The 25,298-nt window shown below is 51.9% G+C and overlaps 13 protein-coding genes across 13 annotated transcripts; 6 read left to right on the top strand and 7 right to left on the bottom strand.

Moving 5' to 3' along the window:
* Positions 1–371: 371 nt before the first annotated feature.
* PV09_03713 (DNA replication complex GINS protein PSF2) lies at positions 372–1,249 on the bottom strand. The gene is made up of 2 exons (XM_016356942.1): positions 1,094–1,249; positions 372–983 (listed from the first exon to the last, which is right to left on the bottom strand). The coding sequence occupies exons 1-2, from the start codon at positions 1,205–1,207 to the stop codon at positions 390–392; spliced, it is 708 nt and encodes a 235-aa protein (XP_016215031.1). The 5' UTR covers positions 1,208–1,249; the 3' UTR covers positions 372–389.
* On the top strand, positions 1,250–3,337 carry PV09_03712 (uncharacterized protein). Its single transcript, XM_016356941.1, has 4 exons — positions 1,250–1,542; positions 1,593–2,223; positions 2,272–2,409; positions 2,462–3,337. Exons 1-4 carry the CDS (start codon positions 1,405–1,407, stop codon positions 3,196–3,198), a joined length of 1,644 nt encoding a protein of 547 aa, XP_016215030.1. The 5' UTR covers positions 1,250–1,404; the 3' UTR covers positions 3,199–3,337.
* A 1,309-nt stretch (positions 3,338–4,646) lies between these two features.
* Positions 4,647–7,197, bottom strand: PV09_03711 (uncharacterized protein). The gene is made up of 2 exons (XM_016356940.1): positions 6,120–7,197; positions 4,647–6,065 (listed from the first exon to the last, which is right to left on the bottom strand). The coding sequence occupies exons 1-2, from the start codon at positions 6,619–6,621 to the stop codon at positions 5,305–5,307; spliced, it is 1,263 nt and encodes a 420-aa protein (XP_016215029.1). The 5' UTR covers positions 6,622–7,197; the 3' UTR covers positions 4,647–5,304.
* Positions 7,198–7,398: 201 nt separating this feature from the next.
* PV09_03710 (uncharacterized protein) lies at positions 7,399–8,319 on the top strand. Its single transcript, XM_016356939.1, has 3 exons — positions 7,399–7,590; positions 7,689–7,797; positions 7,855–8,319. Exons 1-3 carry the CDS (start codon positions 7,475–7,477, stop codon positions 8,005–8,007), a joined length of 378 nt encoding a protein of 125 aa, XP_016215028.1. The 5' UTR covers positions 7,399–7,474; the 3' UTR covers positions 8,008–8,319.
* On the bottom strand, positions 8,188–9,657 carry PV09_03709 (uncharacterized protein; the record flags this gene model as incomplete). The annotated part of the gene is made up of 3 exons (XM_016356938.1): positions 8,188–8,766; positions 8,942–9,337; positions 9,391–9,657. The coding sequence occupies 3 exons, from the start codon at positions 9,655–9,657 to the stop codon at positions 8,188–8,190; spliced, it is 1,242 nt and encodes a 413-aa protein (XP_016215027.1).
* A 540-nt stretch (positions 9,658–10,197) lies between these two features.
* Positions 10,198–11,697, bottom strand: PV09_03708 (uncharacterized protein; the record flags this gene model as incomplete). Its single annotated transcript, XM_016356937.1, has 3 exons — positions 10,198–10,569; positions 10,620–10,651; positions 10,698–11,697. The coding sequence occupies 3 exons, from the start codon at positions 11,695–11,697 to the stop codon at positions 10,198–10,200; spliced, it is 1,404 nt and encodes a 467-aa protein (XP_016215026.1).
* A 1,623-nt stretch (positions 11,698–13,320) lies between these two features.
* PV09_03707 (uncharacterized protein) lies at positions 13,321–15,247 on the top strand. The gene is made up of 2 exons (XM_016356936.1): positions 13,321–13,900; positions 13,969–15,247. Exons 1-2 carry the CDS (start codon positions 13,512–13,514, stop codon positions 15,065–15,067), a joined length of 1,488 nt encoding a protein of 495 aa, XP_016215025.1. The 5' UTR covers positions 13,321–13,511; the 3' UTR covers positions 15,068–15,247.
* PV09_03706 (uncharacterized protein) lies at positions 15,037–16,506 on the bottom strand. The gene is made up of 2 exons (XM_016356935.1): positions 15,745–16,506; positions 15,037–15,687 (listed from the first exon to the last, which is right to left on the bottom strand). Exons 1-2 carry the CDS (start codon positions 16,451–16,453, stop codon positions 15,380–15,382), a joined length of 1,017 nt encoding a protein of 338 aa, XP_016215024.1. The 5' UTR covers positions 16,454–16,506; the 3' UTR covers positions 15,037–15,379.
* A 121-nt stretch (positions 16,507–16,627) lies between these two features.
* PV09_03705 (uncharacterized protein) lies at positions 16,628–18,061 on the top strand. The gene has a single exon (XM_016356934.1). It carries the CDS (start codon positions 16,779–16,781, stop codon positions 17,706–17,708), a length of 930 nt encoding a protein of 309 aa, XP_016215023.1. The 5' UTR covers positions 16,628–16,778; the 3' UTR covers positions 17,709–18,061.
* A 450-nt stretch (positions 18,062–18,511) lies between these two features.
* On the bottom strand, positions 18,512–20,214 carry PV09_03704 (uncharacterized protein). Its single transcript, XM_016356933.1, has one exon. The coding sequence runs from the start codon at positions 19,718–19,720 to the stop codon at positions 18,914–18,916; it is 807 nt and encodes a 268-aa protein (XP_016215022.1). The 5' UTR covers positions 19,721–20,214; the 3' UTR covers positions 18,512–18,913.
* A 239-nt stretch (positions 20,215–20,453) lies between these two features.
* Positions 20,454–22,556, top strand: PV09_03703 (uncharacterized protein). The gene is made up of 3 exons (XM_016356932.1): positions 20,454–20,833; positions 20,940–21,644; positions 21,716–22,556. The coding sequence occupies exons 1-3, from the start codon at positions 20,732–20,734 to the stop codon at positions 21,863–21,865; spliced, it is 957 nt and encodes a 318-aa protein (XP_016215021.1). The 5' UTR covers positions 20,454–20,731; the 3' UTR covers positions 21,866–22,556.
* PV09_03702 (vacuolar transporter chaperone 1) lies at positions 22,254–23,562 on the bottom strand. The gene is made up of 2 exons (XM_016356931.1): positions 23,301–23,562; positions 22,254–23,144 (listed from the first exon to the last, which is right to left on the bottom strand). Exons 1-2 carry the CDS (start codon positions 23,332–23,334, stop codon positions 22,756–22,758), a joined length of 423 nt encoding a protein of 140 aa, XP_016215020.1. The 5' UTR covers positions 23,335–23,562; the 3' UTR covers positions 22,254–22,755.
* Positions 23,563–23,806: 244 nt separating this feature from the next.
* Positions 23,807–25,043, top strand: PV09_03701 (uncharacterized protein). The gene is made up of 3 exons (XM_016356930.1): positions 23,807–23,921; positions 23,982–24,023; positions 24,099–25,043. The coding sequence occupies exons 1-3, from the start codon at positions 23,913–23,915 to the stop codon at positions 24,447–24,449; spliced, it is 402 nt and encodes a 133-aa protein (XP_016215019.1). The 5' UTR covers positions 23,807–23,912; the 3' UTR covers positions 24,450–25,043.
* The last annotated feature ends 255 nt before the right edge of the window (positions 25,044–25,298 follow it).

Raw genomic sequence — 25,298 nt, 5'->3', positions numbered from 1 at the left:
AAACAGGCAGAGAAGGCCCTTTCTATTTGCTTCGACTAGATGCCGTCGTTCCCCGAGACACCTGGCCTGACTGTTGAACATACGCTGGTGATACTCGGCAGCCTGTTCTCGCCGAAGCCGACACTTCATTCGAGATCTTGCTGCGCAAGATTGTTCACGAGTTATCCTCCAGCTAGAGGCACGTTCATTTTGTTCTCTTCGAAATGCAGAGGCCACAAGAGCTAGCTATACTTCAACTTTCATTAGGATGGAGGTGACCATCGCATCATCATCATCATCATCATCGTCACAACGCGCAAAGGGGGTAAAGCGCACACTGCGACAGTCCGTCACATTGGACACGGCTGAAACGTCAAAAACACACGTTGTATCAGGGGTATCATTAGCGATTATAGCATATCGTCGTCGTCGTAGCCGCCGCCAGCATAGCCGTTCTCTTGCTCTTCAGCTTCTCTCTCCCGCCTCGCTTGCTCTTTACTAGCATTTATCTTCCTCAGTCCATCAATAACGCCGCCAATGAACAGTCTACCCTCGGCAAGCTCCATCCCACCAACACCGTTTAACCTTAGCCCTCCAGCGGCATCCAATTCGTCCACGCCTGCCCGTAACTTGGCCATCCGCACCTCGCGCAGGTCCCTCATCAATCTCCTGACCTGATCCACGTCTTCAAAATCATCAGGCGCAGCCTGCAAAAGCATTTCGCCTAGCTCCAGCCAGTGATATGGCAATGCATCCGGCTGCGCCTCGGCGGTTGCTGACGGCAAAAAAGGCGGACTCGTCGTACTACTTCCTGGTGGAAGCTTAGGCGGCGGCGAAAACGCCTCTTTAGAATGTTCCGTCTCGAATTCGAGTATTTGGGAAAGAGACGCCGGGTGTAACCAGGGCGGCGGTATTATGTTTGCGCGTTTTTGTTTCTTCAAGAGCAGAGCGAGCCACAACGGTATGTCGTTTCTATGCGGAGGCTGCAAGGCTGGCGTGATTCCCTACGTCGATTAGCCGAATGGTCGCCCAGTCGCAGGCTTCCCAAAGATCGGAACAAGAATGTAAACGTACTACATGTAGCAACAAGCCAGAACGGCGGGGTTCAACTCACTCCTAGCAACTGCAAGCTCTCGAGTCTCTGTCGCGGAATTACAGTCACGAGCTCCATTTCACACAAAAAAGCGACCTCCGGCGGCGTTAAACCGGCGGGGAGTGGTAACGCCATGCTTGAATCTTTTGTGAAGTCAGTCTTTGCAAGAGCTTGAGGCGAATGCGTAGTTCCAAGGACGACGGTCTGCTTGGCTCAGTTATGTGGCGGCTGTGGCTTGAAGATCAGGACCATGCTCAAACTGGAAACGGCTTTCTGGCAACAATTGCGCACGCCAAAAGAGAGATGCATGACATGAGCATGCAGGTATACCAATGACCCAGAGGATGCCCAAAAAGACGCAGATAGGAACGGATAATTGGCTCGCGGTCCTTGCTGTCGGTGCTTTGCTCGCAGGATGCGGTTCTCTGTGGCTGGCCAAGGTGAACACCGCGGTTCCTGCACCATACCTTGTATGTACCTGAACTGAAGTCTTATGCACTCAAAGTCTGATCGACAATAGGACGAAGAATTTCACGTCAGGCAAGCGCAAGTGTACTGCAAGAACCGGTTTCATGTTTGGGACCCGAAGATTACAACGCCTCCAGGTCTGTACCTTGTTTCCTGGATTATACATCGCCTAACGGGTAGATGCTCGCTATCGGACTTGCGCGCTCTGAATCTTGTCACTGTCCTGATCGGCTATCTATACGCGTACGTGATCATACGCGGCCAAGTTCAGAGTCGTTCGCCTCCGGGAAAACAGGCCGGTTTGGTGCTCACGGCCGCTAACCTATGGCTCTTCCCTCCGCTGTTCTTTTTCTCAGGGCTGTACTACACGGACGTGCAGTCTGTATTCTGGGTCCTGTTAGCCTATCAGTCGTTCCAGAGGTATTGTCGGCGAGGCTTTTCCTCATGGAGCGATGCATTCTCGCAGCTCAAATTCGGCGTCATTGCGCTCTTCTTTCGCCAGACGAACATTTTCTGGGTCTCCGTCTTTCCTGCCGGCCTCTCTCTAATATCCTCTGCTCGAACGTTGAGGAAGAAGACAGCTGCAGCAATGCATGGTCGCAAGTGCTGGCGTGCAGTGTGCATGGACTCATGGCGTGAAGTCGAATTATACGATCTTCCCGTATACGAGGCTTGCATCGAAGGTGAGCCCCTCGATTCCATTCTTACGTCGCAAGCTGATGGGAAAGCAGACTATGCCAAGACAGCAGTATCCCTTGCCATTGTCACTCTGGTGAATGCAAAGAAGAACATTTCCATCCTGTTTCCTTACATCACCCTCATTGTCGGTTTTGCGGGATTCGTGGCCTGGAATGGCGGTGTCGTGTTAGGTATGAGAGCAAATGCACGATGTAATTTACACAGTGTTTCTAACCATTTAAGGGGACAAATCAAACCACGTCGCTACGCTTCATCTTTCCCAGATGCTCTATATCTGGCCTTACATGCTGTTCTTCTCCTGGCCCATCGTTGCGCAGGCTTTTCTCCAAGGCCACGTAGCAGTGTGCAGTACGTGGCCACAGCTGGTACGAAAAGTGCTGTTATTTGGTCTTCTGACAGCACTGAGCATGGTCGTCATCCACTATAACACGATAGTGCATCCGTTCATCTTAGCCGACAACAGACATTACGTCTTTTACGTGTTCAGGATCCTGCTACGACATCCCGCAATCAAATATATCGCCGCACCGATATATGTTCTCTCTGGTTATGCTGTGATTCAAACACTTGGCATGAGGCCACTGGCGCAACATGTTGAATCTGAAGACGGCACCTCCGTCGCTCAAGTGGACGCAAGCCGGACAAGCTTTGTCCTTGTCTGGATGATTGCAACTGCGCTTGCTCTGATCACTGCGCCGCTCGTAGAGCCTAGATACTCTATCATTCCGTGGATGGTATGGAGAATGCATTTGGCTAGCTCTGAATCTGAGATGGCAGACGATAAAACGTCCAAGCCTCACAAGGATTCAAGGAGTCGGCAAACATTGTATAGCCTTTATGGCCATGTTCTCGAAACGATTTGGTTTTTGGTCATTGCTGCGGGAACTGGATATATGTTCTTGTATAAGCCTTTTGTTTGGCCTCAAGAACCTGGAAAGCTGCAAAGATTCATGTGGTAAAGTTTCTGAAAGCGCAGACGATGGATGTACCTTTTTCCACCTCGACATTGTACGAACTGTCCCATCAACCGGACAAATCTAACTAAAAATTTATTTATTCGTCGTCATGCTCTGCAGTAATGGCGATTCGCTACTGATACGCCCTGTCTAAGCCCAATTCGCTATGCAAGCCTACTTAAATTATGAATGAAGAACGATTGCCCATGCCAGTTGCTTTCGTATTCGAAACGATGAATGAGACTCTGGGCAAACATGTAGAATGCTGATAATGCTACCACCATGGCATTTCTTGTTGTTCTATGGACTAATAAGTACAAAGAATGGAATTCTTGCAACTGACAAAGTGACAGCCATTCAGCAAAGTGGTGAAAGCGTTCATCAGATACCGTCGTAGTATGTAATCGTCAAGAGCTTCATGCCATTCCGAAACAAATCGGAAGACAGTGCAGCTTCAGTGCTTGACTCTATACTTTTGTCTCATCATTTGAACGTTTTTGCCCGTGGCAGGATGAGGAGAAATGGAATGGAAGAAGCCCGGCTCCTTCGACAGAGCTTGAAAAGTGGCATGCCGATCATGGGCAAGCGGTACTCGCCGTTCTGTGAGCTAGCACAGTACAGGCGAGGAACGCTGTAGAGTATAGCACCCATGCACATCATGCATCCACGCAGGCTTGAGAAAGAAAGAAGGTATTGTTGACTCCACCTTCGCACCAAGAGTAAGCCCCATCGAGTTACCTGTCTTCCTGTCGATCTTTCGAACCACAAGAGCAAGGCAATCGCATAACCATACAACATCGACGAAAGCATCCTCTGAGCGCCCTATGAGCCCACTCTTGCTACCAGCAACATGTCCCATCGACCTCCTCCACCGTCCAGATCGCAACTTCGTGTGCGAAACTCGCCCAACCGATGGAGCTCGGACTCATATCATCGTCCATATGGTCTCCAGGCTGAGGCTGAGCCCTACGAAGGAGTGATAGATGGGGAGTACGAACGGTACGGCGGGCGAGGAAGCAGAGAGCGGAGGAAGTGCAGAGGTAAGCTCCTTCTGAGGGGAGCGCGTTTCCGCAGGCCTGACTGCAAGCAGCAAGCTTGTCCGGGGACTTTCTCCCAAAGCGAATAGTGAGAAAGAGAACAGTTCTCTTCTCTGTGTGTAGCTTCGTGGCGATTATTTGGGCGAAGGTGGAGTGAAGAAAAGGAAGAGGTTGACGAACAGGAAAGTTTTTTTTCTTTCAATCTGCTGGCAGGGATGAGGCCTCTTGCTGCTTGGCAGGGTCTCGAGAGCCGCAACAAAAACACCAGTTCCCAACCAGAATCTCTACATACCATATGCCATGAACTACGTGGATCTAGACGGGATCGAATTTGCAAATAGAGACTAATTACCACCCACGGTAACCAAGGCGGCGTGGAAAGACGAAGTCACGAGGGTTTCTCTAGACACCAAATTCTTTAATACCTGTGGAATTGTTATTCTCGTTTAATCACCTGCCGTATCCATATTTATATATCTACAAAGTGTGAAAATGTGAACCAAGGGAAGAGCCTTTCCCGAAAGGATACAACCCCCCCTCCCGGAGATATCCCACACCTCTGGGCTAGGAATTGACGCAAGCAGAGATAGAAATGTCTCTCATAAGCGAAGACAGATAAGAATCAGGTGACCGGAACGCCGCCGCTTGTCGATGCTCTTGTGCCTTATCTTGATCAGGTCTTCTGATCATGCCTGACTGGGGTAAAGAATCTGGAGTCGCACTAGAAATGTAACAGTTGTTAAGAAATGTCGACGACGAAAGAGGAGAGAGTATAAGTCAATCAATCTCTTCTCGCTTTTTTGTCGTCCTCCCTCTCAGCGAGTTTTAGGTATGGTATGTACAAGAAGAGTATACTAGTAGTAGGTATTTCGGAGGTGATTCGTAGTGCACTTAGCATTGTCGTCGGCGCGAGCGTTGCTGTGAACGCGTACTCGAGCTGCAGTGTCGTAAGCTCTTCATTGGAGTAGTCTCATGCGAAGTAGCCATAGTTGCGCACGATGATCCTGCTATGTCCGCAAATTGGTGAGTTTAGACCGTTCCCTTCCACACCAGCAAGCGTTATCTGTCCGGTTCAAAGACCTTCTTCAATCATAATTCTCCTCCCCTCAGTCTGGAGCTTATGTATTGTCGTCTTCATCGTTTCGTACGTGAGCATCGTCGTCATCGCCGCCGGCACTGCCCTCACCATGTTGGTTCCTAGTCCGGAGTAGAACGCACGCCAGCCCTCCTCTTTGACAATCGTGGCGATGGTTTGAATCATACCTTTATACCGTGGTAAGTTAATCATGCCATCAGAGCTCGCACCGCCGGGCATACGTGGAACATGCAAGCCGCCACCCAACCTGCCACGAAAGCTGATCTCGTCATGCATGTGACTCGGCGCCGCGGTTCGCTGCTGTGTTTGCAACCGTGTACGCAAGACCTCGTGCGGGTAAGTTGCCGATGTGGCACAGATCTTTGACAGGAACGTCGCTGCGAGAATGCCGAGCCAGTGATTCTCAGAGTCGGATTCGGTCGTGTTCTCGCCCATGGCGAGACCGGTGAAGCGCTGCTTGAGATACTCATACAAGGGAAATTGAATAGCAACATGGGAGAGACCAAGGAGCGCAGGGGCCAAACCCGAGTAGAAGACACGAATTCCTTCTTCGCGGAACATGCTGCGAGCAGCGTCGAAAGTAGACTTGTAGCGCCAGGGTGTTTGAGCCTCTGGAGGCGCGTTGACGCTAACTTGAGCCATTATCCGGGTTTTGAGGACCCATATAGGGTTTGTCGTTATGGTTGAACAAGCGCCAGCCGTTATGGAGGCGTATATTCTAGCAAACCAAAGACTGTCTACAAGAGCCGTTAGTCGAACGAGGCGCCGGAACGTTTCGTGCGATAACATACCTACGTGATGACGGTAGTACTCGCGGCTCATGTCGTACACCGTCATGTACACCGCCCAGGTCGGCAGATAGCCCAGTAGCATTGGCCCAAGCCCGCGATACATGCCTCGAATGCCATCCTCTTTCCATATCGTGCGCGCCGTGCCAATCATCCCGTGATACAGCGTCGTCGACTTTGGGTGCGGGTTCCGCCGGAAGCTGCCCTGTGCCTGCAATCTTGTCTTGATGACGTCCAGCGGGCAGGTCACAATGCCGCTTGCCATGCCTCCCATGGCACCGCAGAAGCTATTGATGCTCGCATCTGGCATTTTTGCGCAGTAGATTGCCAGGTGGGTCACCGGATTCGTGAGGCCCGTGAGGACATCGCGAGGGGCGCCGGTGCCTCCCGCTTTGGAGGCGGTGTTTATGTTCTTCGTGAGGGTGGGTGGGTTGGTAGCCGGTGAAGATGAAGATGGTGATGAGGCTGGTGTCTGCGCGTCGAGTCCGGTGCCCTCTCTGGACATGGTAGGGACCCCCGCTTGCAGACGTCTGGCTTGACGAGGAGGAGCATCCAGCAGCAACCTTCGGTGCAGCTTCTCTTTCTCTATGTCTTGGAGTGTGTCTTGGCCGGGCGTGCGGGTGCAGATGAGAGTAGAAAGGACAATAAGAGACAGCTTCGTGCCTGCGCAGCGCTGAAGCCCCGCAGCACGTCGAGAGCTGTGGAGGCCGCTTCAACGATTGACCAACTCCATGGACGACAGCAGGGAACAGAAGGAGGCTGGAGGAATGGAGATGGGGGCAAAACCAGTCTCAAGCAAAGAAGGCGTACAGCGATGGAGGCGTCAACGGGTCGTGTGCCTGGGGTCGGCGAAAGAGGTCAAGAGAAGCGGCGGTGGAATGGAAGAAAGGTCAGGTGAGTAGGATCCTTGGAAGAGAGGATAAGTTGGAGCAGAGATGGCAAACCCAGGCGCAGGAGCTGTTAGCCCGTCATGGACATGCAGGAGCCGTTGGCAGAGCAGAAGCAGGCCAGGACGCAGAGACGCTGATCTTGGCTCGCACGGCGGAGGGGAAAGAGCCCGAGTGCGTGACGAAGGTTTGCGGTCAAGCAGAAAGAAGCAACTTAACTTGACTGAGTTAACTCAATTACGTCGGTCCACCTGGGCGCGCATGGCATTCTGGACTCCTCTGGCCGAGTCCGCTCTACGCCCAGCCAGCGGGAGCTTTCGGACCAGCGACCAATCGTTGGCGGCGCGAAGTAAAGTTGGTGCTTGGCAGGCAGCTTTCCGCTGGCCGACAATCTTGAACCACAACCTCGACTTTCGTTCGCAGCACCGCACATCCGCCCACCATCCGCCAGAAGCACACTCTGCCGTCACCATGTCGACCCCGTCGCTTGCCAAGTATGTCATGAAGCGGCCATGGCTGCACAGCTGGATGAAGCCGCTTGCCAATTGGTACGGCAACGCTGCTGGCTACAGACAACTCGGCCTGAAGTACGTCGCTTTCCATCCGCCATCCATAGCCATTGACGCCTCAGAAGTCGGAGCCAGCATCTGCAGACGCCGTGAGTGCTAATGCGGTTTTCGAACAGGGCCGACGATCTCATTCCCGAGGAGAACGAAACCGTCCAGCTCGCCCTCAAGCGTCTCCCCCCAAAGGAAGCCTACGACCGCGTGTTCCGAATCCGAAGGGCGTTCCAGGTCCGTCATTTTCCCGAAAATCTGTGTGTTGTCCAACAAGTCTAACCCCATCTTCAGTGCTCCGTTTCCCATCAGTTGTTGCCGAAGGAGGAGTGGACAAAACCCGACGAGGATACGCCCTACCTCACCCCACTCATTGAGGAGATTGAGGCTGAGCTGGCCGAGCGCGCAGATTTGGACGCAATGATTGTCTCGAAAGGCAAGAAATGAAGTGGTGCGCTCACACTGGGACAGCGATGGGTTTCTGAGATGACGAAAAGAAGCCATGTACAGTGGTCATATACCGGGCGAGATAGACGTGGAAGCTGTACAATTACTGTCACAAAGAGTTTTGCTTGCTATCTACTCTGACAATTGACTTTCGATTGGTTGATTCCTTTCCACCCCGGACTAGAAGTTATCACAACATCTTTCGTCGAGCATTAAATCGAGCAACAGGTCATCATCATCATCCTCGTCTTCTAACATGGCAGCGTCTAAAGAGAATCGCGGCGTCGAACTCAGCTCTTCGCTTTCAAAACCGAAAGCATTTTCATATACGAGATCATTGTTGCCTAGGTCGTCCTCATCTCGCCACGTTTCTGCGTACATGTCAATCTCACAGGTCTCGCTATCAGTTGTTTGGCTCTCAGTTAGTTGTGAAGCAAACAAGTCTTCGTCGTCAACTCTATCCGAATCATTCGTGTCAACTCCAAGCGGACAGATTTTGGGCATGCGTCTGTCTTTTCGAGTCTGTGTTTGCAGTATGGTCCAGAGTTTCATTGACAGCAGCTCGAAGCGATATTGCGAAGGGGGCGCTACTCTGCTTGGTTCGAGTTCATTGTTGACTAATCTCCCACTCTCATCTTGGCTGGCGCTGAACAGATCTAACATTTTACGTCTTAATGTCGGCGACCTTGCCCGTAAATATAACGATTGCGACATTGCATGCGCTATCGTAGGCAGGAGGGAAACACGGGTAGATATGGACTGCTGATCATGTCAGTTACTTTCAGTGTGTAGCTTATTGACGACAGACCTCGTTGAAACCTGGACAGATTACTGAAGGAATGACCCAACTTAAAGGAGTTGAAGAATCGAGAAATTTTGCGGTCAACCCACTAGAAAAGGAACAGCCTTTTCCATGCCTGCCCGCGTCGCTTACGATATACTTCCTCAACACTGCGTCGACTATAACAAGCATAGCGCTCGACTCAGTCACAGTTTCATCTGGTGGTGTTAAGAGTAGCTCATCCTCTCCACTGTCGTCCAGCATGTTAATGTCTGTCTTTCTCCTCTTCGTCGACCCCTTCTTTTGTTGGTGTCGAGTGATAGCCAAGTTGAGTTTGATTACGTCGACACGAGCTGCGTCAATTCCTTTCGGTGGGGCAATATCCGACGGCGGTATACGGTAGCAAATGTCATAAATGGTTGGCTGTTGTTGATTGCCACTGTCCCGAACATATTTCAAGTCTAGAACCACGCAGCTGCTTGTTCCGGTCGAACTCGATTGAGAGGTGCCTGAAACTGCCGCAGTCCAAAGTCCCAATTGGCTCCACATCTAGTATTATTAGCATCATCACCAGTTCTGTTCATGTGTAAGCTGCTCAGTACCTTTGCCCTTAGCAACAATTCGCACAGCTTTTTCACTTCCGTCTCTCGGAGGAACTCTCCATCAATCGAGACAATGAGCTCAAGTTTTAGATTCTGTCCACGAGAGAGCCAAGAGCTCTCCAAGCAGGATCGGTCAAAATGCCGTATTTCTTTTTGTACGCCATCCGGAGTCGAGATTTCAAGCTGAGACACGGCAATTCCGCGCAAATTTGCCTTAGGATAGCGAAACAGTAGCTTTCCAAGGTTTACTTGCATGGAGCAAGGCATGATGTGAACCGGCAAGCAAACTACTTGCCTCTGAGCAACATACAACACGGCGTTCCAGAAGGAACGGGGAATGCTAATAAGTTGCAGTCCATATCGTGATCCTTTTTATGTCAGCCAACGCACATGCACATAACGGAAGGCACAATTGACAGAAATCAGCTTCGTGCCAAGTGGACCCGAGCGGTCGTGGCTTCCGTTCACCCTGCAAACGGACGCCGCTGCCCGCTTTTTCAGCTTTATATACTCGGTTCTAACCCTTTTATTCCAAGATACGATGACACTAATCATAACCGACCAAGAGTCGTACTTTAATCTAAGAACCGCGGAGGAAGCGGGCAAGATGCGAGTTCATAATTTTACGAAATGACTAGGAGTTGCACTGCCGTATATACACGACCTTGCGTGCTTTCTGCTTGACTTGGAGATTCTTCATTGATTGTATACCTGCAGTAAAACAAATGGACTCGCAAAGCCGCAGTATAGATTCCTTCGTTGGCTACGATTCACAAATGAGTTGGTGAAGACAATTGGGTACTATGCTTACGGAGGTGTATCATTGAATCGATTTGAAGGTGCTCCAGCAGCTTTGAATGCCGGAGTCCAGTTCGCCCAGAACGTCGCTGGATTATTTGACAGGGCTTGAGCGGAAGAGCTGGAAGGTCGTGTATTGCTTGGTAAAGCAGGAAACGACTGGGCATCTTGAAGAGCCTTTGCAAGTGCTGCCTCCTGACGAGCAGCGGAAATGGCTGCACGACCCTCTTCCGACTCTAGAACGTGATCTTTCTCGCTGAGATTTGTTTGCGCTAGTGGTATGTATGGTTTCGGTGTGCGTCCACGAGACACGTCTTTGGCCCAGGAATTCTGATAGTTCTTCAAACGTGTCAGTTCAAGACGATCCTCAACACGTCCGCTCTGCGGACAATTCCGCGTGACATGATCATACCGACTCAAGCAACGCTTACATTCGATGAAGGATTTGCAGTCACAATCCACCCTTTCGTGAGCATTAGAACCACATCTTGTGCAATAGCTGTAAGAACCGACGATGGGTTGCGATGGCATATCCTTCAGATAACCACTGAGCTTATACATCAGCCGTAGAGCGTCATCTTCCTGTTGCTTGGAGTCATCCTGCAGCTCTGCATTTGAGGAACTATCGTCCTTTACTAAGTCAGCTTCGTCTTCCAGCAGGTGATAAAAGTTGGGCTTGAAAAGAGCATATCCTTCACTATGTGCCTGACCGGCCAAGCCCTTCGCATTTTGTGATTCGTCGTTTTGAGACATTTCGGCCTCCTCTTGCTGTTCGGATAAGGTAGTTCGCTCTCGATATTCCTGGAGTGCCAGTTTAATGTTGCAAGCTAACTGTGTGACCGCATCATTTCCTGCATTGTGGAGCAGCAGGCATTCAAGGCCAACGCCGCGTGTTATCTTTTCAATACTTGGTCGTTGTCCGTTGCATGCGGCAAAAATTGACATTGATGCATTCCTCGCCGTTATCTGGAGTTCTTCGAGGGTCATGTTCGGTACAACCTCTGTAAAGTTGAATTTTGGTTTTGCAAATTTACCCAGATTCGTCAAGTCGTGGGTGCCACCTTGGGTGATCATGTGCACGTCGCGGTAAGCACCCTGGTTTTGTGTATCCTGGACATGCAAAAGTTGTGAGATCACGGATTGGAGCTGCTCCCGGGTAATTATTTCCGATTTTCCATACAAAAACCTGTCGGCTCGGTCATAGTCCGCACTCAGCCAGCGGGCGGTGTTGCGCATATGGTACACTTCCTGGAAGCGGAAATGATATGCTTCAATGTGCTTTAAATATTCTAAATCGTCGTGAGTTTCAGGGTCAAGATTATATACGTTACGTGTATCAAGTCGAGCGATTCCTACTTCTAGTATCGGCCAGTTGCGGTTGCATGACAAATCTTCCACATCCACGCTTGCTATGATTTTGTCAACATGCGGTGGCTTGGTTCCATCTGGGTTGGGGAGTCCAAGCATTGCCTGCGTATGAGCAACAGCAGAGGTGCGGTAGATGGACATGATAAGCGTCGATGTGCTTTTATATATTTAGAGATTCCCGAGATGAGCCACGATTAATTCCAGAAGATAGTACAATGGTTTGGATATTCAAGAGACCTATTATAGACGTAGCAAATACGAAGCTTCAACAGACTATTAGACAGCTATGAGAATTAATATAAAGAAACTTGACAATCAGATTGAAATACGAGATTCGATGCCTTCTCGCATATATAAATGCAAGGCGTGTGCAATGACACTGTGACTAAGCTTTGCATGCTGGTGGCATTGTCCTGAGCTGAAAGACGAACTTTGTCATTATGTCAGGTCGATTGAAAGAAGAGTCAAGAGAATCTCGCCACTTTATTGTAGACATGAATGGCTCCCTATTCGAAATAAAGAGACATCAATATAGCCGCGCGGCGCATGTTGTCTCTCTGGACTTAAGTTTATTTATGTGGCTGTGGTGACCATCAGATATCAATAAAGAATTAGTCATGATCCTCGGGCCTGTTAGGCTTGATATGAGGTAAGAGATCCGGTCGTTCTCTATGCATTCGACAAATAGACAAAGAATCCTGCTACAAGGTTGAAAGAACTCGTCCGCAAATCATGGTTGTAAGTGGCTATTGCGGACGCACAGAGCAGCTATGCAACGATTAGAAGTAATTTTCATCTTTCAGAATGAATCAAGATGAAGTATGTTGTAGCGTACGAAAGATACGCAAACCATCATACGATATTCGCCTCGTGTCACGTCCACGCGAGGCTCGAATTAGCTGAATGGTGCTCACGTAGGGTTTTGCAGAATTTGTCTGACAATGTGCCAGCTATAAATTCAACGGCGATACGTAGCGGAGGGAAAACTGCGGCCTGCGAGGCATCAACGAGATACTGTTTGCCTGTGGAGAAAGTAGAAGCGATGTGCTCCGATTCCTTGCTCTTTTACTTGTGTTATCGGCATGCGGACATTTGAAGCAATAGACGCTCGGTATGCATGTTCTTGCTATAAACATCTTGACATAAGTAGCTGCACCGCCGTGTACAACATATTTGGAGTATATCGATAAATGCATCCGAACTATGCTCCGTACAACAAGCTCTGGAAGTGCATATCTGGGCAGTGTAAAGCGCCCAGTACCCGCTTTAAGCTACCAACAGGCGTCATGGAGCAGTCGCTCCGGACTCGAACCATCTAAGGGCCGAAGACGTCGCTGAAGTTTCCCCAGCTGCATATTATCCGTGGAAAGTGCGGCTATGTCCGTCTAGAACACGTTGCTTGTGTTGCTGTACTGCACGCCTGCAGCTGACGATGTGCCAATTGTGCTCGAGGGACACGCGATCTACGAGCTTCCTATCTTGGGGACCGATCCTCACGTGAAGATGAAGGCACAGACAGACCTGGACAATGGGAATGTTTCGCCTTGTCGATGGACACGCAAAGGCACATCAAGAGGTTGGAGGTCCAAATTCGCAGCCTGTCTCAGTCAATTGCCAGCCTTTTTGTATCAGAACCCTGGGCTGGGGCTTGAATCATGAAGCGCGGAGCTGCGGGAGCCCGAGCGTCTCGTTTCCCAGCCCGCCGCGTCCGCCAAAACTCTGACGACACATGCACAATCATGAGTGGGTCGCATGCTGGGTCTGCGCCTATCGTGGGCGGCTGGGGCCGCAAAAACTCCTCCGCTCTGGGGAGCACAAGACATCGATAAGTGGCGCCAGAGCGCTTTTCTCCCACTATCCACTACTTTCCATACTTCCGCTTTGCTCTTTGCCCGCCTTTGGAACCCCGTCTGCGTTCATATACAAGAGAAGGCTTGCATCTGCTATGGTCCGTTATGAGCGTCCCCGCAAACCTTCGGAACAATGATAAAGCCGTAGGAACCCCGGGAATGACCGAAGAGAGAGAAAACAGCAAGGTCAATGTCGAGAGCAAGGCTAAAGGAGACGGATCGCACCTCCGACCAGGCCATTTCTACTCCAACAGTATCGCGCGAATTCCAAGTCCCGATGTGTTCTCGGAATTATCGGTGGACGACAACGGCCTCGTTCGACCAGGCAGAGGCTCGATAGCGTTGCAACCGCTCGGCCGTATAGCAAGCAGGTCGCCCGCTCCACCACGCGGCAAGGTCGGGAAGAAACTTCAGGAATTTTGGGCAAGGAATAAGGGTCTTGGTTTGGTGCTGCTGGCTCAGGTGTTTGGCACGCTAATGAACGTCACAACAAGGTGAGCCTTGCCTGTCAACGATTCAAACGCCGTAAACATGGACGAGGGCTGATCCAAAGACGAAACAGAATTCTTGAACTAGAAGGAAACAACGGCAAGGGCCTGCATCCTTTCCAGGTCTTGTTCGCGCGAATGAGCATCACTGTTGTTCTCGCGAGTCTGTACATGTACTATAAGAAAATCCCCGACTTCCCCCTGGGCAAGAAGGAGGTCAGGCCGTTGCTCGTAGCGAGAGGCCTGGGAGGCTTCTTCGGCGTGTTCGGCATGTACTACAGTCTGCTATACCTGCCGCTTGCCGACGCGACAGTGATTACCTTCCTGGCTCCAAGCATCGCTTGCTGGGCATGCAGCTACATCCTCAAGGAGCCGTTCACGCGCATGGAGCAGATTGCAGCCTACGTGAGCCTGTTTGGTGTCGTGCTCATCGCGCGTCCCACGAGTTTGTTCTCGGGGCGTCCGTCAGAGACACTCCCTGCAAGTGGCGATTCGGACATGGCCGCACTCACGAATGGCACTGCGACCCCAAATCCGTCCCTCGATTATACGCACGTCACGGCCGAGCAGCGTGCCAAAGGCGTGGCCATCGCCATGTTGGGTGTCTTGGGTGCCGCCTCAGCATACACAACGCTACGGTGGATCGGCAAACGAGCACATGCCCTCATCAGTGTGAACTACTTCGCTACGTGGTGCACAATCGTTTCCACTGTGATGATGTTCGTTCTTCCAGACGTGGGCTTCCTGCTCCCTGCGAATCTGTGGGAGTGGAGTTACCTCTTCTTTCTCGGAACCTGCGGTTTCATCATGCAGTTCTTGCTCGCCTCGGGTCTGCAGTACGAAAAGAGCAGCCGGGCGACGAACATGGTGTACACGCAGATGCTCTTCGCTCTTGGGTTTGACAAGCTGATATTTGGGACCACACCAGGAGCCCTCAGCATCATAGGCAGCGGTTTGATCCTTGGCAGTGCAATCTACGTTGCCGTACAAAAGGATATCGCCGCTTCCAGCAATGCGTCGACGACCCAGTACGCACCCGTGAGTCAAAGAGACGAGGAGCTGGGGCCTGTCTCCGAAACCAACGATGACGAATTGGACGATCTGATATCTGACGACGAAAATGAAGAACAGTACACGAAAGATGGCCCAACCCAGAGGATCGGCATGAATTGATTGGATAGTCAGTTGCATCGATAACGATGTGTCATATCACAAGTAGAGCTGCATTTAGACATCTAGATCTGAATGTAAAAATACACCTACGGCATCGAGTTTTAAAACATGCACGCCGTTCCACAATTCAAAGAACTAGTAGAGATCTAGCCAACATGATCTATTGTGTCCGTCATTGGGGATTCTTCTTGACGCTGACGCCCGCAGCGGTGCGGAAAAAGCCTATACATCTCTGTGGGGGGATCGAGACTCTGTCTATCCAAGCATCTTTCGCAGAATGAAGCTGCAACGTGCCTGACAATCTCGCCGCTTCTAGAGTTGCACCTCGTTGTTCAAAAGTCTGACTTCCTCCCCGGGTTTGAACGCGGGCAGTCCAATGTAGGGGCAGCCGTCACATCTGAAGGCATCTCCCAGTGCGCAGTTTCCGCAGCTGCCCACCTTGCCCTGCACCGTAAAGTCCACTTCTGCCAGTTCATCCGCGCCTAGCTTCATTGTCTTCAATGCCTTGTCCGCTGCATCACGTTTGGCGGCATCCTCGGCTTCAAGTTTCTCCTTCAGACCACAAGTGCAGTCTTTACAAGCGCGACGTCGCTTGCCCGCTTTGGGTCGACATTCTGGTGCTGAGAGAGGGTTAGATTTGCAGGACAGAAGCCAGGTGGAGACTTAGCTACACGTACGCTGTATGATTGGATTGGCTAAGTCGTCGGCCGTGAGCAGCTCATCTTCGTCAATCAGGTCATCGTCGTCTCCGGTCACGAGTTCGTCCAAGTCGTCGCTGAAGTCGACGAATCCAACGCCTGCAGGCTGCACTGGCTTCGCCGCATCCTTGGAGATTTCCAAGCTCTTCCTCTTTCCGTTAAGTGAGAGTGGCACAGAGCCGTCTGCATTGGCTTTTGCTGCGCCATTCTTCCGTCCAAATCGAAGAGGGACTGCGCCAGTTCCCCCAATGTCTGGCTTCTTAAAGCCATCGTCGCTGATTATCAGTCCGGCCAAGATCCCCTCGGTCTTCTCGGGGCCATCTGTGAGGCCGAGCTTGCCATCCTGACTCTTGAGCTTGCCATTTGTCTTCAATGCTTCGAAGAGTTTGTTCATGACGGTTCGATCGACGAGCTGTGGACGGGAGCCGTCTGCGTTTGTGAGAAGGAGGATAACGTCATACGTCGCGGGCGGCAGAGTAACAAGGCCCATGGCCAATCTGTCAAGCATCTGAATGTCTGTATGGACTCTGTCATGGGCTTCTACCACACGGTTGAGCGCCTCAGGATGTGCTGCTATCGAAGGAGGGGCAAGGAGAAGCGTGCGCGTGCCGGACTTGGCGTTCATTTTGCTCGAGTTAACGGTGACATCCAGATCGTTGGTGTCGTCTATAGTAAATGTGGGCGCCATCTTGCTTGTGTAAGAGAAAAAAGGTTGGAGCAAGGCACGATGTCGGCGCGAGAAATTGTTCAGACGAGTTTGTCAGCGGTCGCATTGCGGGCCCTTTTCCGCGGGGGCGCAGGGTCTCGCTTGGTCGAATGAGGATGACGAAAGACGGCGTTCACCTCCCGGCGGGTAACTGCACCCGTTCTAGTTTGGCGTCCTCCCGTCAATTTTGAGAAGCTAGAGGTTGCGTGAGAAGCTTAGGTCGCTTCCAAATGAGACGTTCTGTCCGACGTGATTCACGACCTCCCAGCTTCGGATCTAGAAGACAATCAGGCTGCGAGTGGGTTGCATGATGTCGCCAACACTAAAGATCCTCATCTCGGTCGACTTCGACGCCGTCTCAGGCTGGCTGGGCACGGGGCAGACGCCCGACAACACTCTTGCCGACTATTCGAGCGGCTTCTTCGCCGGCCGAGTTGGCGTTCCACGTCTTCTGAAGCTGTTCAAGCGTCTTGGGCTTTCGGACAAGATCACCTGGTTTATCCCAGGTCAAAGCGCGGACACATTTCCACAGGAGACGCGGGCCATCATCGATAGCGGGGCAGAAATCGGCCTGCACGGCTACTGCCATGAAGACAACTACAAACTGACCGAGGAACAAGAACGCGACGTCTTGAGAAAATGCATGGACATGTTTGAGAAGCTGACGGGGAAGAAGCCAAGAGGGTACAGGGCCCCTCTGTACACGACACGTCCTCATACGATCAAGCTCCTGGAGGAGCATGGATTTTTGTACGATGCCTCATTGTCGCTGCATGACTCCAAGCTCAGCTACCTCCCGCGGGGCGGGGGCTCTCCCATCGAACTGCCGCAGTTCACGCCGGCAGCCAAGGCCTCGTCTTGGATGGTGCCGTCACCGCAGGTCAACGACGCGCCCGGCACAGTTGTCGAAGTGCCTGGCAACTGGTACATGGAAGACATGACGCCGATGCAATTCTGGCCCCATCTTCCAAACAGCCATGGCTACGTGCCAACGGCCGCGATTGAGGGAATGTGGCTGGAGAGGTTGGAGTTTCTCCTCAGAGAGATGGAGGAGGAGCCGGACGCGAAGGATCAGATCACCGTCTTTCCGTTGATTCTTCACCCCGACACGAGTGGGATGGCTCACATCATTCCAATGATCGAAAGATTCCTTAAGAAGCTCCAGGCGAAAGGCGACCGAGTTGAGTTCATGACGTTTGGGGCATGTGTCGAACAGTGGAAGGCGCAGAAGTTGTAGGCATCCTGGGAGGCAGTGCCTTGGTAGCGAGTTACACAAAGTTCGCGTCGTAATAATGGGAGAAGTCTTACTTTCAGACTACTATGTCAAGTGCAGAGAAGAACACGATTGGTAATTCAACACCCAAAGCGTAGACGATGCTCTTCCGCCAACGTAGACTCTGTTCGTCTATCTTGTTCGATCTCCTGTCGCTGCGCTTCAGACCTTTTCGCTGAGGGCCAATTTTTCGCCGACAGAAAACGTGTGACCATACTTATGAACGCGGGATCCTATAGCTGACTTTCAAGGGAATCAAATGTGTTGATGTAGAAACCTCGAATCCCTTGCCTTCTTACTTACTACGCCAGTCTTCCTGGAGCCAGGTCTTTTCGTCCGCCATCGCAGCATGTGCACATCTGTACACTGGATCCATGAGGTGAGAAGCTCGTCGGGCGCGGCAGGCGCATTTGAGGATAAGCCAAATTGACGCGTGTTATCTAGAGGTGATGGCGCGCGTTTAGGGCCAGCAGGTGTGCCTACGAAACCATTGGGCCATACGGACAGGAGAGATGGACGGCGGGTTTGCTTAGCCATGTGGAACACGACCGCTTTAGGTAGTCAACCCTCAAGGTGGTTCTTCGACCGCCAACGAGAGATTTTCTGGCCTCTTCAAACAAGGTTCGGACGGTATTTGCCCGTATTAAGGCCGTGCCTAACAGCGATCCTCGTTCTACGCTCGAGAAAAAGAGCGTCAACGCACTAGATGGTCAGTTTGGAATTGCAGAATTCTCAGAGTCCTCCCCATGTTTTCAGGGATTGCAAACGGCATGTTCTCAGGATTAGACGGACGAGCGATATTTCATGTGATAACTTAAAATTAGCTAGACTACATTGTGCAACTTGCTTGGCCGTGTTCTTTGAAACACGTCTATAACCCTCCCACCTACATGAGTTTGACCAATAGTGAAGAACAACAAAAAGAGTGTGTCGGCCGGCTCCAATGCCGGGATTAATATCCAAGTTACCCATCTTATTCATCAAAGGAGTGACACGCTTCTATGTGCACAGGTGTATCGCTAGAAGCCAAAGAAAAGCCAGAAACGTTACCAATCGCCAAATTTTGTTCACATAACGCCAGCCATGCCTCGCTAAAAAAAAAAAAGAATTTCAACATTTGCACACAAATACGTGAGCAGAGATGGCACAAACGGACAAAAAAGCGGTAGCTAAAAATTGGAGGCTGCGTTTGGTCTGCTCGACTGTGTGTACCGATCCATGTGCGACTCGTCGTCAGCCAAACCTCCGTGTGATATCGGCTTGTTCTCTGCGATAGCAGTATCGCCAGAGTGCACGTCGTCATAGTTGCCATGGTGCTGTTTCCTGCCGTAGACTCTCCACAGGACAAGAGCGATACCTCCGAGCAGAATGGCACCGCCTACACCGCCAACAACACCGCCGATGATCTTTTTCGATGACGATGAGAGGCCGCTACTGCCATTGTCGGAACTGGCCTGAAGCGTGGGCGTAGTTACGACGGTTTCGAAGCCAGTTGTGCTAGCAATAACCTCAGACGTGGTCGACGTGACTAGGGATACTTGGCCATCCGAACCGGTGGTGGATATAACGGTTGTAGAGAGGCGTGTGGATGATGTCACAAGGGCAGAAGTAAACGTCGTCCTTGACGTGTTTTCCCTTGTGCTGGATGAGCTTTCGCTGCCAGAGGAAGATCCAGGGGCTGAGGTGGGAGCGGATGATGGGCTGGAGCTCGAGATTGTGGTTGGGGGTGGTGTCGTGGTGTCGGAGCCGGGGGACGAACTTGAGGTCGTATGCGTGCTCGACGACGTGGTTGTTGTTGACGTGTCTGAGCCGGAAGACGACGAATCGCCGGTTACGGATGGAGAGGACGTCCCGCCTGTGCCGACGACCTGTCTCTTGTGGAATATGCCATCCAGGATAGGGTTCTCCATCAGCGGACTGGAGGCGGCGACCGAGGCCGCAAAAGCGGTCAACAGGAGCGGCACTGAGAGGCGCATCGCTACTGATAAAGTGTTCCCTCGTGTGAAACGAGCGTGCTTATTCTCAACCAGTCGTATATATGAAGGAGCAGCTGCTGTCACACAAGCGGCCCGCACGAGGGTCTTGCGTGCCGAGAAGTGGATGGAAAAAGGGCGGGTGTACTCGGGACTGGGCGCGTAAGCCTAGGGGGGAGTGGTGTGGGTATTTGATTTCTGCGAGCGAATGGACGAAGGAACAAAGACGAGCAAGGAAGAAGAGGATAAGGACGTATGGAAGAGCAAAGAATGAGAACGGGATGACAAAACGAGCGCTGACTGACGGAGAGTCAGGACTTTTGATCGTGGTGGAGAGAAGACGTCCTCGTTGTCGTAGGCTGTGCCCTGGTCGGGAGTCCGGGAGACCAGCTGACCCACTCTTTCTGCGCAGGCTATGATTCTGACGTGCACAACAACACCCACCCGTCCGAAGAGTGAGCGCCTGCAGCGCTCCTCCGCTTCGTCCAGTCCTTCAGACATCGCCGGACGTTCACTCGCCTGGCTTTCTCTGGATCGGTGCTTGAATTCATTGCCACCTGTCGGCTGGTGCTCGCGTTGGGGCTGTTCTTCATTCGGCTTCCAGAACACACGCTGGTAGTTTAGCACACGTACCAGACCAATTAGCACGGCGTTGCCAAGGGATTAGATCTGCACACGGAACGGATATACAGCCACTAAACGAGAGCGCAAACTCTAGATCCCAGCTCACTGTGACGTTGAGCTCCAGCTTTTCGCTCCCAAAAGTCCACCTCTGCAGTGAAACGATAGCGGCTGAAAAAAAAACTTCCGACCTTCCTCTGCCTACCAGGAAAGACCAAAAAAAAATCTTTCTCATGCTGGTTGGTCGCAGTCTTGTTCCCTCGTATCAAGATTCCGAGCGGAGCCTCGTTTGCTCCTCGTCCTCGTGCCTTTTCGATCGTCTAATCCTTCCTTTCGTCTCGGTGAGCATCCAATACAAACCCCAGTTCTCTTGGTGCATGTCATTCGTGTACCATGATGCATGCCGATACCAGTAGCAGTATCCACTTGACTGCTCACGAAGCCTTGAGTGGAGTCTTCGGCAGTATTTCATTGGCGGCCTGGATCTTTCTTTTGGTATGTCCGAATCACTGTCTCGCGGCACGCAGAGGGAGAGGCACGCGAACACGCTGCCAGTGCGTGAGAACATGTTTGTGGCTGCTAACAAGTACTTCTCTGACAGGTGCCCCAATTGATTGAAAATTACAGGCAGGGTTCAGCAGAAGGCATCTCCCTCCTCTTTCTCGTCGTCTGGTTCATCGGCGACATAACCAACCTCATCGGCGCTGTATGGGCTGGCCTTGTACCCACCGTGATTGCTTTGGCCGTGTATTTCTGTCTCGCCGACCTGATTCTCATCTCGCAATGCGTATACTACAACACCGTCAACGCGCGGCGGCTACGGAAGCTATCCCAGATGACCACGGAGAGTGGCGGTAGTGTCGAACAGCCCTTGCTGCAAAGGTCGTCCTCGTATGAGAGCAGAAGGAGGAGGAGCAGCATAGGCTTGCCAGGCAGTCACCGGAGAAGGAGTACTGCTTCGCGGCGGCGCTCCAGTCTGGCTGCCATCGTCGAGGAAGAAACGGGTAGCAGAGCGTGGTTCAAGAACAGCATGAGCATCCTTCTGGTATGTGTAGTCGGTGCTGCCGGCTGGGCCATCGCTTGGAAGACAAACGTGTGGCATCCTGCTCCCGAGGAGACGGGAGATCCGGGAAAAGGTGTACACACTCCTCTTGGGGCGGAAATATTAGGCTACACCAGTGCAGTCTGCTACCTTGGCGCGAGAATACCGCAGATCATCAAGAACCAGCGGGACAGGTCTTGCGAGGGACTGTCGTTGCTTTTCTTCTTGTTAAGCCTTATGGGCAATTTTACATATGGCGCAGGCGTGAGTGCAACACTGCTGGAAGCCCTAAGGCGCAGCTCCTACTCAAAAAGGCTCGCTAACAACATCGCCAGATCCTGTTCCATTCTCTGGAGAAGGACTATGTTCTAACCAACCTGCCGTGGCTTGTTGGATCTCTCGGCACCATCGCCGAAGACGCCATCATCTTCGTTCAATTTCGCATGTTCAAGTCCGACATGCCACCAGAGCATGCGGTAGAGTAAATACCGCCGGAGAGAGAAGAGAAGAGGGTGGAACGGACGGGGCGTTTGCTTCGGAAGGTGAATACCGTACGGGACGAAGATGCTTGACTGCTTCAACTTGTTCCAACACGATCAATGGAACCAGAGAGCATACAAGGGTCATGGTGTTCGGTTAGCCTAGTCACGCTTCATTGTGTCATAATTTGACGAGCTGCGCGTCCTCTAGGTCATGGAGATCCGTCCGACCTAGGTTTTTGTTTTGGCTTATCAAGGTATCGCGTCTTCCATCTGCTGTTTGGCACCTCGACAGGTCGAGTTGCACCCCGTTGCAGGATTGCAGATTGCTCAATCGGTAGTGCTCCGCAAATGCGTTTTGCCCTGCAGCTAGGCAAGTGTATGTACGGATACATTGAAGACGACGGTTTGCATTTGTCATGAGTCCTAAGTCATTCTATGTACAAGAAGCTAGTCTTCAATCAGGAATGACTCGTATCTGGACCTCGCGAGTAGCTACCCTTTTCTTCGCTTGTGCCGATCCTTGACAAAATCTGGTGTTAAACAAAACGCGGACAATAGCTTGAGAGGCGACGCTCACGTCATCGAACTCTCTCCCAACAGCAGCGGCTCTAGCTTCGTAAGAGACTTTGATTCCAAACTCCACCCGTATGTACAATGATCCGTCCTATGCAAATAACAGGGAGAATAAATTTTCCACATGCTCTCTCTCTCTCTCTCTCTCTCTCTCTCTCTGCCGTTGTCCGCTCGTCCACTTGCCTGTCAGCAACATGGATGCCTGATCCCGTTCTACTTTCCATCCATCGACTTTGATGTCTAGAAATGAACCGATCGACTTGGCCACCACTTTGTGCGCCTTTGCCGACCAAGTCCAGCCACAGCGCAACGTCCTTTCTTCACATAACGATCTGCGTGCTGACCGTCTTTGCTCCGCTCTTATCCTTGCTTCCAAATTCGCTTAGCCTAAGCACAAGGTTCACGATCACTGCGGCGAGCAACACGATGGCTAGCACGGTAGGTCCGTACCTGTCGTCGAAGCCCGCCTGGCCTCTTTTCCGTATGCTGGCGGCCCGCCAGTGGAAGGTGAACAGAGCGTACAGCATGGCGAGCATGGCTATGGTCGTGAAGATGGCGGCGCTGATCTGACCAACGCGGTCGCCGAAGTTGAGCAGACCGACGGCCAGGCCACCCAGGATGATGGTGAAGTTCAGCCACGAGAGAAAGGTGCGCTCGTTGGCGAAGAAGACTTTGGGCTCCACGCGAGTCGGGAGGGCGATGCGTTTGCCTGCGTCGAGCGAAGTGCGGGTCAGTCAACCGCGCTCACATTCAATTGATTTCTCATTTGCATTTCGTTATTCAAGGGAGGAACCGCGGGCTTCTTCGGCAAACGCCAGCTTTGGCGCTTTGTCAAGAATCCGTCCCGTACAAATAGGTAGCGTACCTGGAGCTGTCTGGAGGAGGGGCTGAGTCGACATTGCAGCGGAGAGCTTAGAGAGCCTGATGGAGGTGCAGCTCGACGAAACTCGGCGGGAAGAGGCTCTAATGCCTTGTGGTCAGGATCTCAGTCGATGGTTGAAGCAGCTTTTCGGCGAGCGGGGTGAGGTAAGATTCGGGAAGAAAAGGTGTGCGGCTCAGAATCTATCTAGAGAGCCGTGATGTACGATGTCAACGAAGGACGGACTAGTTCTGCTGGTTCGCTCGCTGCTACTGGGCGGTTGCACAGCACGTGCGATGCTTTTGGCCAACCGTTGGCTGGGCAGCTGTCTGCGCACGGACCACAGGCCTGCGCACTTCGCAGCTTCTTCCGTGCGCGAACGACTATCTGCGCCACGTGTGGCTTGTGCATTGCAGGGTGGGGCTGGTGGGCCCATGACCCGTTCATTGGCTCATGCAAGACTCCGTGATGCGCGCCGAAACGCGGCTCGTTAGCTAATGCGTATTATTACTTACAACACACGAATCGGAGGGGCCTCTTGTAAACATTGCATAACCATCCAGCCTTGCGACTTCATCCAAACTACATCTACTTCGACGTCAGATTCGTATTTCGAACATGGCTCCTGTAAGCTGTCTATCTGCAACATGCTTGTCCGCGAGCCACAGCTGACAAACTTGGTGCCAGGCACCGCTCCCCGAGTCCCGCCTCAAGCAAATAGCACAGGATGTACGTTTCACTCGCTGCTAACAACTCTTGACACCATCCTACGCACCGCAGACGGCATGCTAATACTGTCACAAGGCATGCAACACCGCCCTCGGCACGTCCACGGCGTACAACCATAGTCTGACACCAACATGGAACGACACCATCATTTCGACCATCCTGCAGACTCTGATCTCCGAAACCGCTTCGCCCTCCGGTGAAGCGCCGTCGTTCAAGTTCATGGTCAACAGCACCATCATCCAGCACACCGCGCCCACCGGTGCAAAGGACGATAACAGCACAGCCAACGCCGGCAGAAGGGGCATGCACAGCGCCGCCGGTGCGTACTGGAACAATGAAAAGGATGGCATGTGGAGCTACAAATATGAGGGCGGAGAAAAGAGGGGAATGGACGTCGTCGTCATGGTGATGTGGGTCGCGCTCTGAGCGGTTCGGCAGGCCCTTGGTGACAAAGGGTGACAAAGACGAAGGAGAAGCGAGCGTTCGAAAAAGGGAGCAGCATGGTCTTTTCCTTTGACGCCGAAGCGAAGCACGTCGGTGCCCCAGCAGCAGTACGACCACCGCCGATTCACCACACTGTGTCACCCCAGCTCTTCGTCAGCGAGCACAGCGGATCTGAGCGTGAATGGATCGACTGAGTAGAGGAGGATTCTTTCGTGTTACAGTATACGCCTTCATGTACGCTGTGTCGGAGCTTTCCATCTCCCCGCACGCTTTTCCCGGCGCATAGGGTAAGCGTGTTTGGCGCTGCGAGACGTCTAAGTTCTTTGTCGAGGATATTCAGAAGTCTGTACGCACCTTTGTTCCATTCCCACACTGTTACGATAAGGATGATGTTTGATATATCGAAATTTCAAGTGCTTCATGTTGACTGCACTCATGCGCGTGGTAGTTCCAGCACATTCATCTTCCGTGCGTTGACGTTGCCTGTATAAAAGGCTAGTACCACCCCAGGATTCCTGCGAGCGCACGCTTTTTTTGAGAGCACAGCCATGTAGCAATCCTCGTAATCATCTGGAGGCCTCAGATCAAACATCAACGCATCAGCAGAGACCGTCTGCATCACAGAATCTCTAAATATCTACACTCTTCATGACATAATTGCACATGGATCAGGCGGTGATCTGGCTTTATCTCCCATGTTACCCGCATTTTCCGGAGTTTGCGGCCTCGTCCCGTGATCTGTTGATTTCCTCAAGGTCTGTGAGTTGCGTGAAGAGCGATAGAAAGCCTTGATCGACGGTAAGGGAAATCTCCAAATCTTTAAAGCTTCGC

Source organism: Verruconis gallopava, assembly GCF_000836295.1.
Source record: "Verruconis gallopava strain CBS 43764 unplaced genomic scaffold supercont1.10, whole genome shotgun sequence".
Lineage (NCBI taxonomy): Eukaryota > Fungi > Ascomycota > Dothideomycetes > Venturiales > Sympoventuriaceae > Verruconis > Verruconis gallopava.
The sequence above is the reverse complement of the archived record's forward strand: the minus strand, read 5'-3'. Positions and strand labels throughout refer to the sequence as shown.

Bases quoted from the DNA above. Each gene is read 5' to 3' on its own strand.
- PV09_03705 (XM_016356934.1), top strand. From the start codon at position 16,779: ATGATGTCGCCAACACTAAAGATCCTCATCTCGGTCGACTTCGACGCC.
- PV09_03702 (XM_016356931.1), bottom strand. From the start codon at position 23,334: ATGTCGACTCAGCCCCTCCTCCAGACAGCTCCAG. The intron at 23,145-23,300 runs GTACGCTACCTA...CGCTCGACGCAG, and splicing joins CCTCCTCCAGACAGCTCCAG to GCAAACGCATCGCCCTCCCG.
- PV09_03712 (XM_016356941.1), top strand. From the start codon at position 1,405: ATGACCCAGAGGATGCCCAAAAAGACGCAGATAGGAACGGATAATTGG. The intron at 2,224-2,271 runs GTGAGCCCCTCG...ATGGGAAAGCAG, and splicing joins ATACGAGGCTTGCATCGAAG to ACTATGCCAAGACAGCAGTA. The intron at 2,410-2,461 runs GTATGAGAGCAA...TAACCATTTAAG, and splicing joins GAATGGCGGTGTCGTGTTAG to GGGACAAATCAAACCACGTC.
- PV09_03710 (XM_016356939.1), top strand. From the start codon at position 7,475: ATGTCGACCCCGTCGCTTGCCAAGTATGTCATGAAGCGGCCATGGCTG. The intron at 7,591-7,688 runs GTACGTCGCTTT...GTTTTCGAACAG, and splicing joins TACAGACAACTCGGCCTGAA to GGCCGACGATCTCATTCCCG. The intron at 7,798-7,854 runs GTCCGTCATTTT...CCCCATCTTCAG, and splicing joins GAATCCGAAGGGCGTTCCAG to TGCTCCGTTTCCCATCAGTT.
- PV09_03711 (XM_016356940.1), bottom strand. From the start codon at position 6,621: ATGTCCAGAGAGGGCACCGGACTCGACGCGCAGACACCAGCCTCATCA. The intron at 6,066-6,119 runs GTATGTTATCGC...CGGCTCTTGTAG, and splicing joins GTACTACCGTCATCACGTAG to ACAGTCTTTGGTTTGCTAGA.
- PV09_03713 (XM_016356942.1), bottom strand. From the start codon at position 1,207: ATGGCGTTACCACTCCCCGCCGGTTTAACGCCGCCGGAGGTCGCTTTT. The intron at 984-1,093 runs GTGAGTTGAACC...TAATCGACGTAG, and splicing joins AGAGCTTGCAGTTGCTAGGA to GGAATCACGCCAGCCTTGCA.
- PV09_03704 (XM_016356933.1), bottom strand. From the start codon at position 19,720: ATGCGCCTCTCAGTGCCGCTCCTGTTGACCGCTTTTGCGGCCTCGGTC.
- PV09_03706 (XM_016356935.1), bottom strand. From the start codon at position 16,453: ATGGCGCCCACATTTACTATAGACGACACCAACGATCTGGATGTCACC. The intron at 15,688-15,744 runs GTACGTGTAGCT...ACCCTCTCTCAG, and splicing joins AGCCAATCCAATCATACAGC to CACCAGAATGTCGACCCAAA.
- PV09_03707 (XM_016356936.1), top strand. From the start codon at position 13,512: ATGAGCGTCCCCGCAAACCTTCGGAACAATGATAAAGCCGTAGGAACC. The intron at 13,901-13,968 runs GTGAGCCTTGCC...AAGACGAAACAG, and splicing joins CTAATGAACGTCACAACAAG to AATTCTTGAACTAGAAGGAA.
- PV09_03703 (XM_016356932.1), top strand. From the start codon at position 20,732: ATGATGCATGCCGATACCAGTAGCAGTATCCACTTGACTGCTCACGAA. The intron at 20,834-20,939 runs GTATGTCCGAAT...CTTCTCTGACAG, and splicing joins CGGCCTGGATCTTTCTTTTG to GTGCCCCAATTGATTGAAAA. The intron at 21,645-21,715 runs GTGAGTGCAACA...CAACATCGCCAG, and splicing joins ATTTTACATATGGCGCAGGC to ATCCTGTTCCATTCTCTGGA.
- PV09_03701 (XM_016356930.1), top strand. The intron at 24,024-24,098 runs GTACGTTTCACT...TACTGTCACAAG, and splicing joins TCAAGCAAATAGCACAGGAT to GCATGCAACACCGCCCTCGG.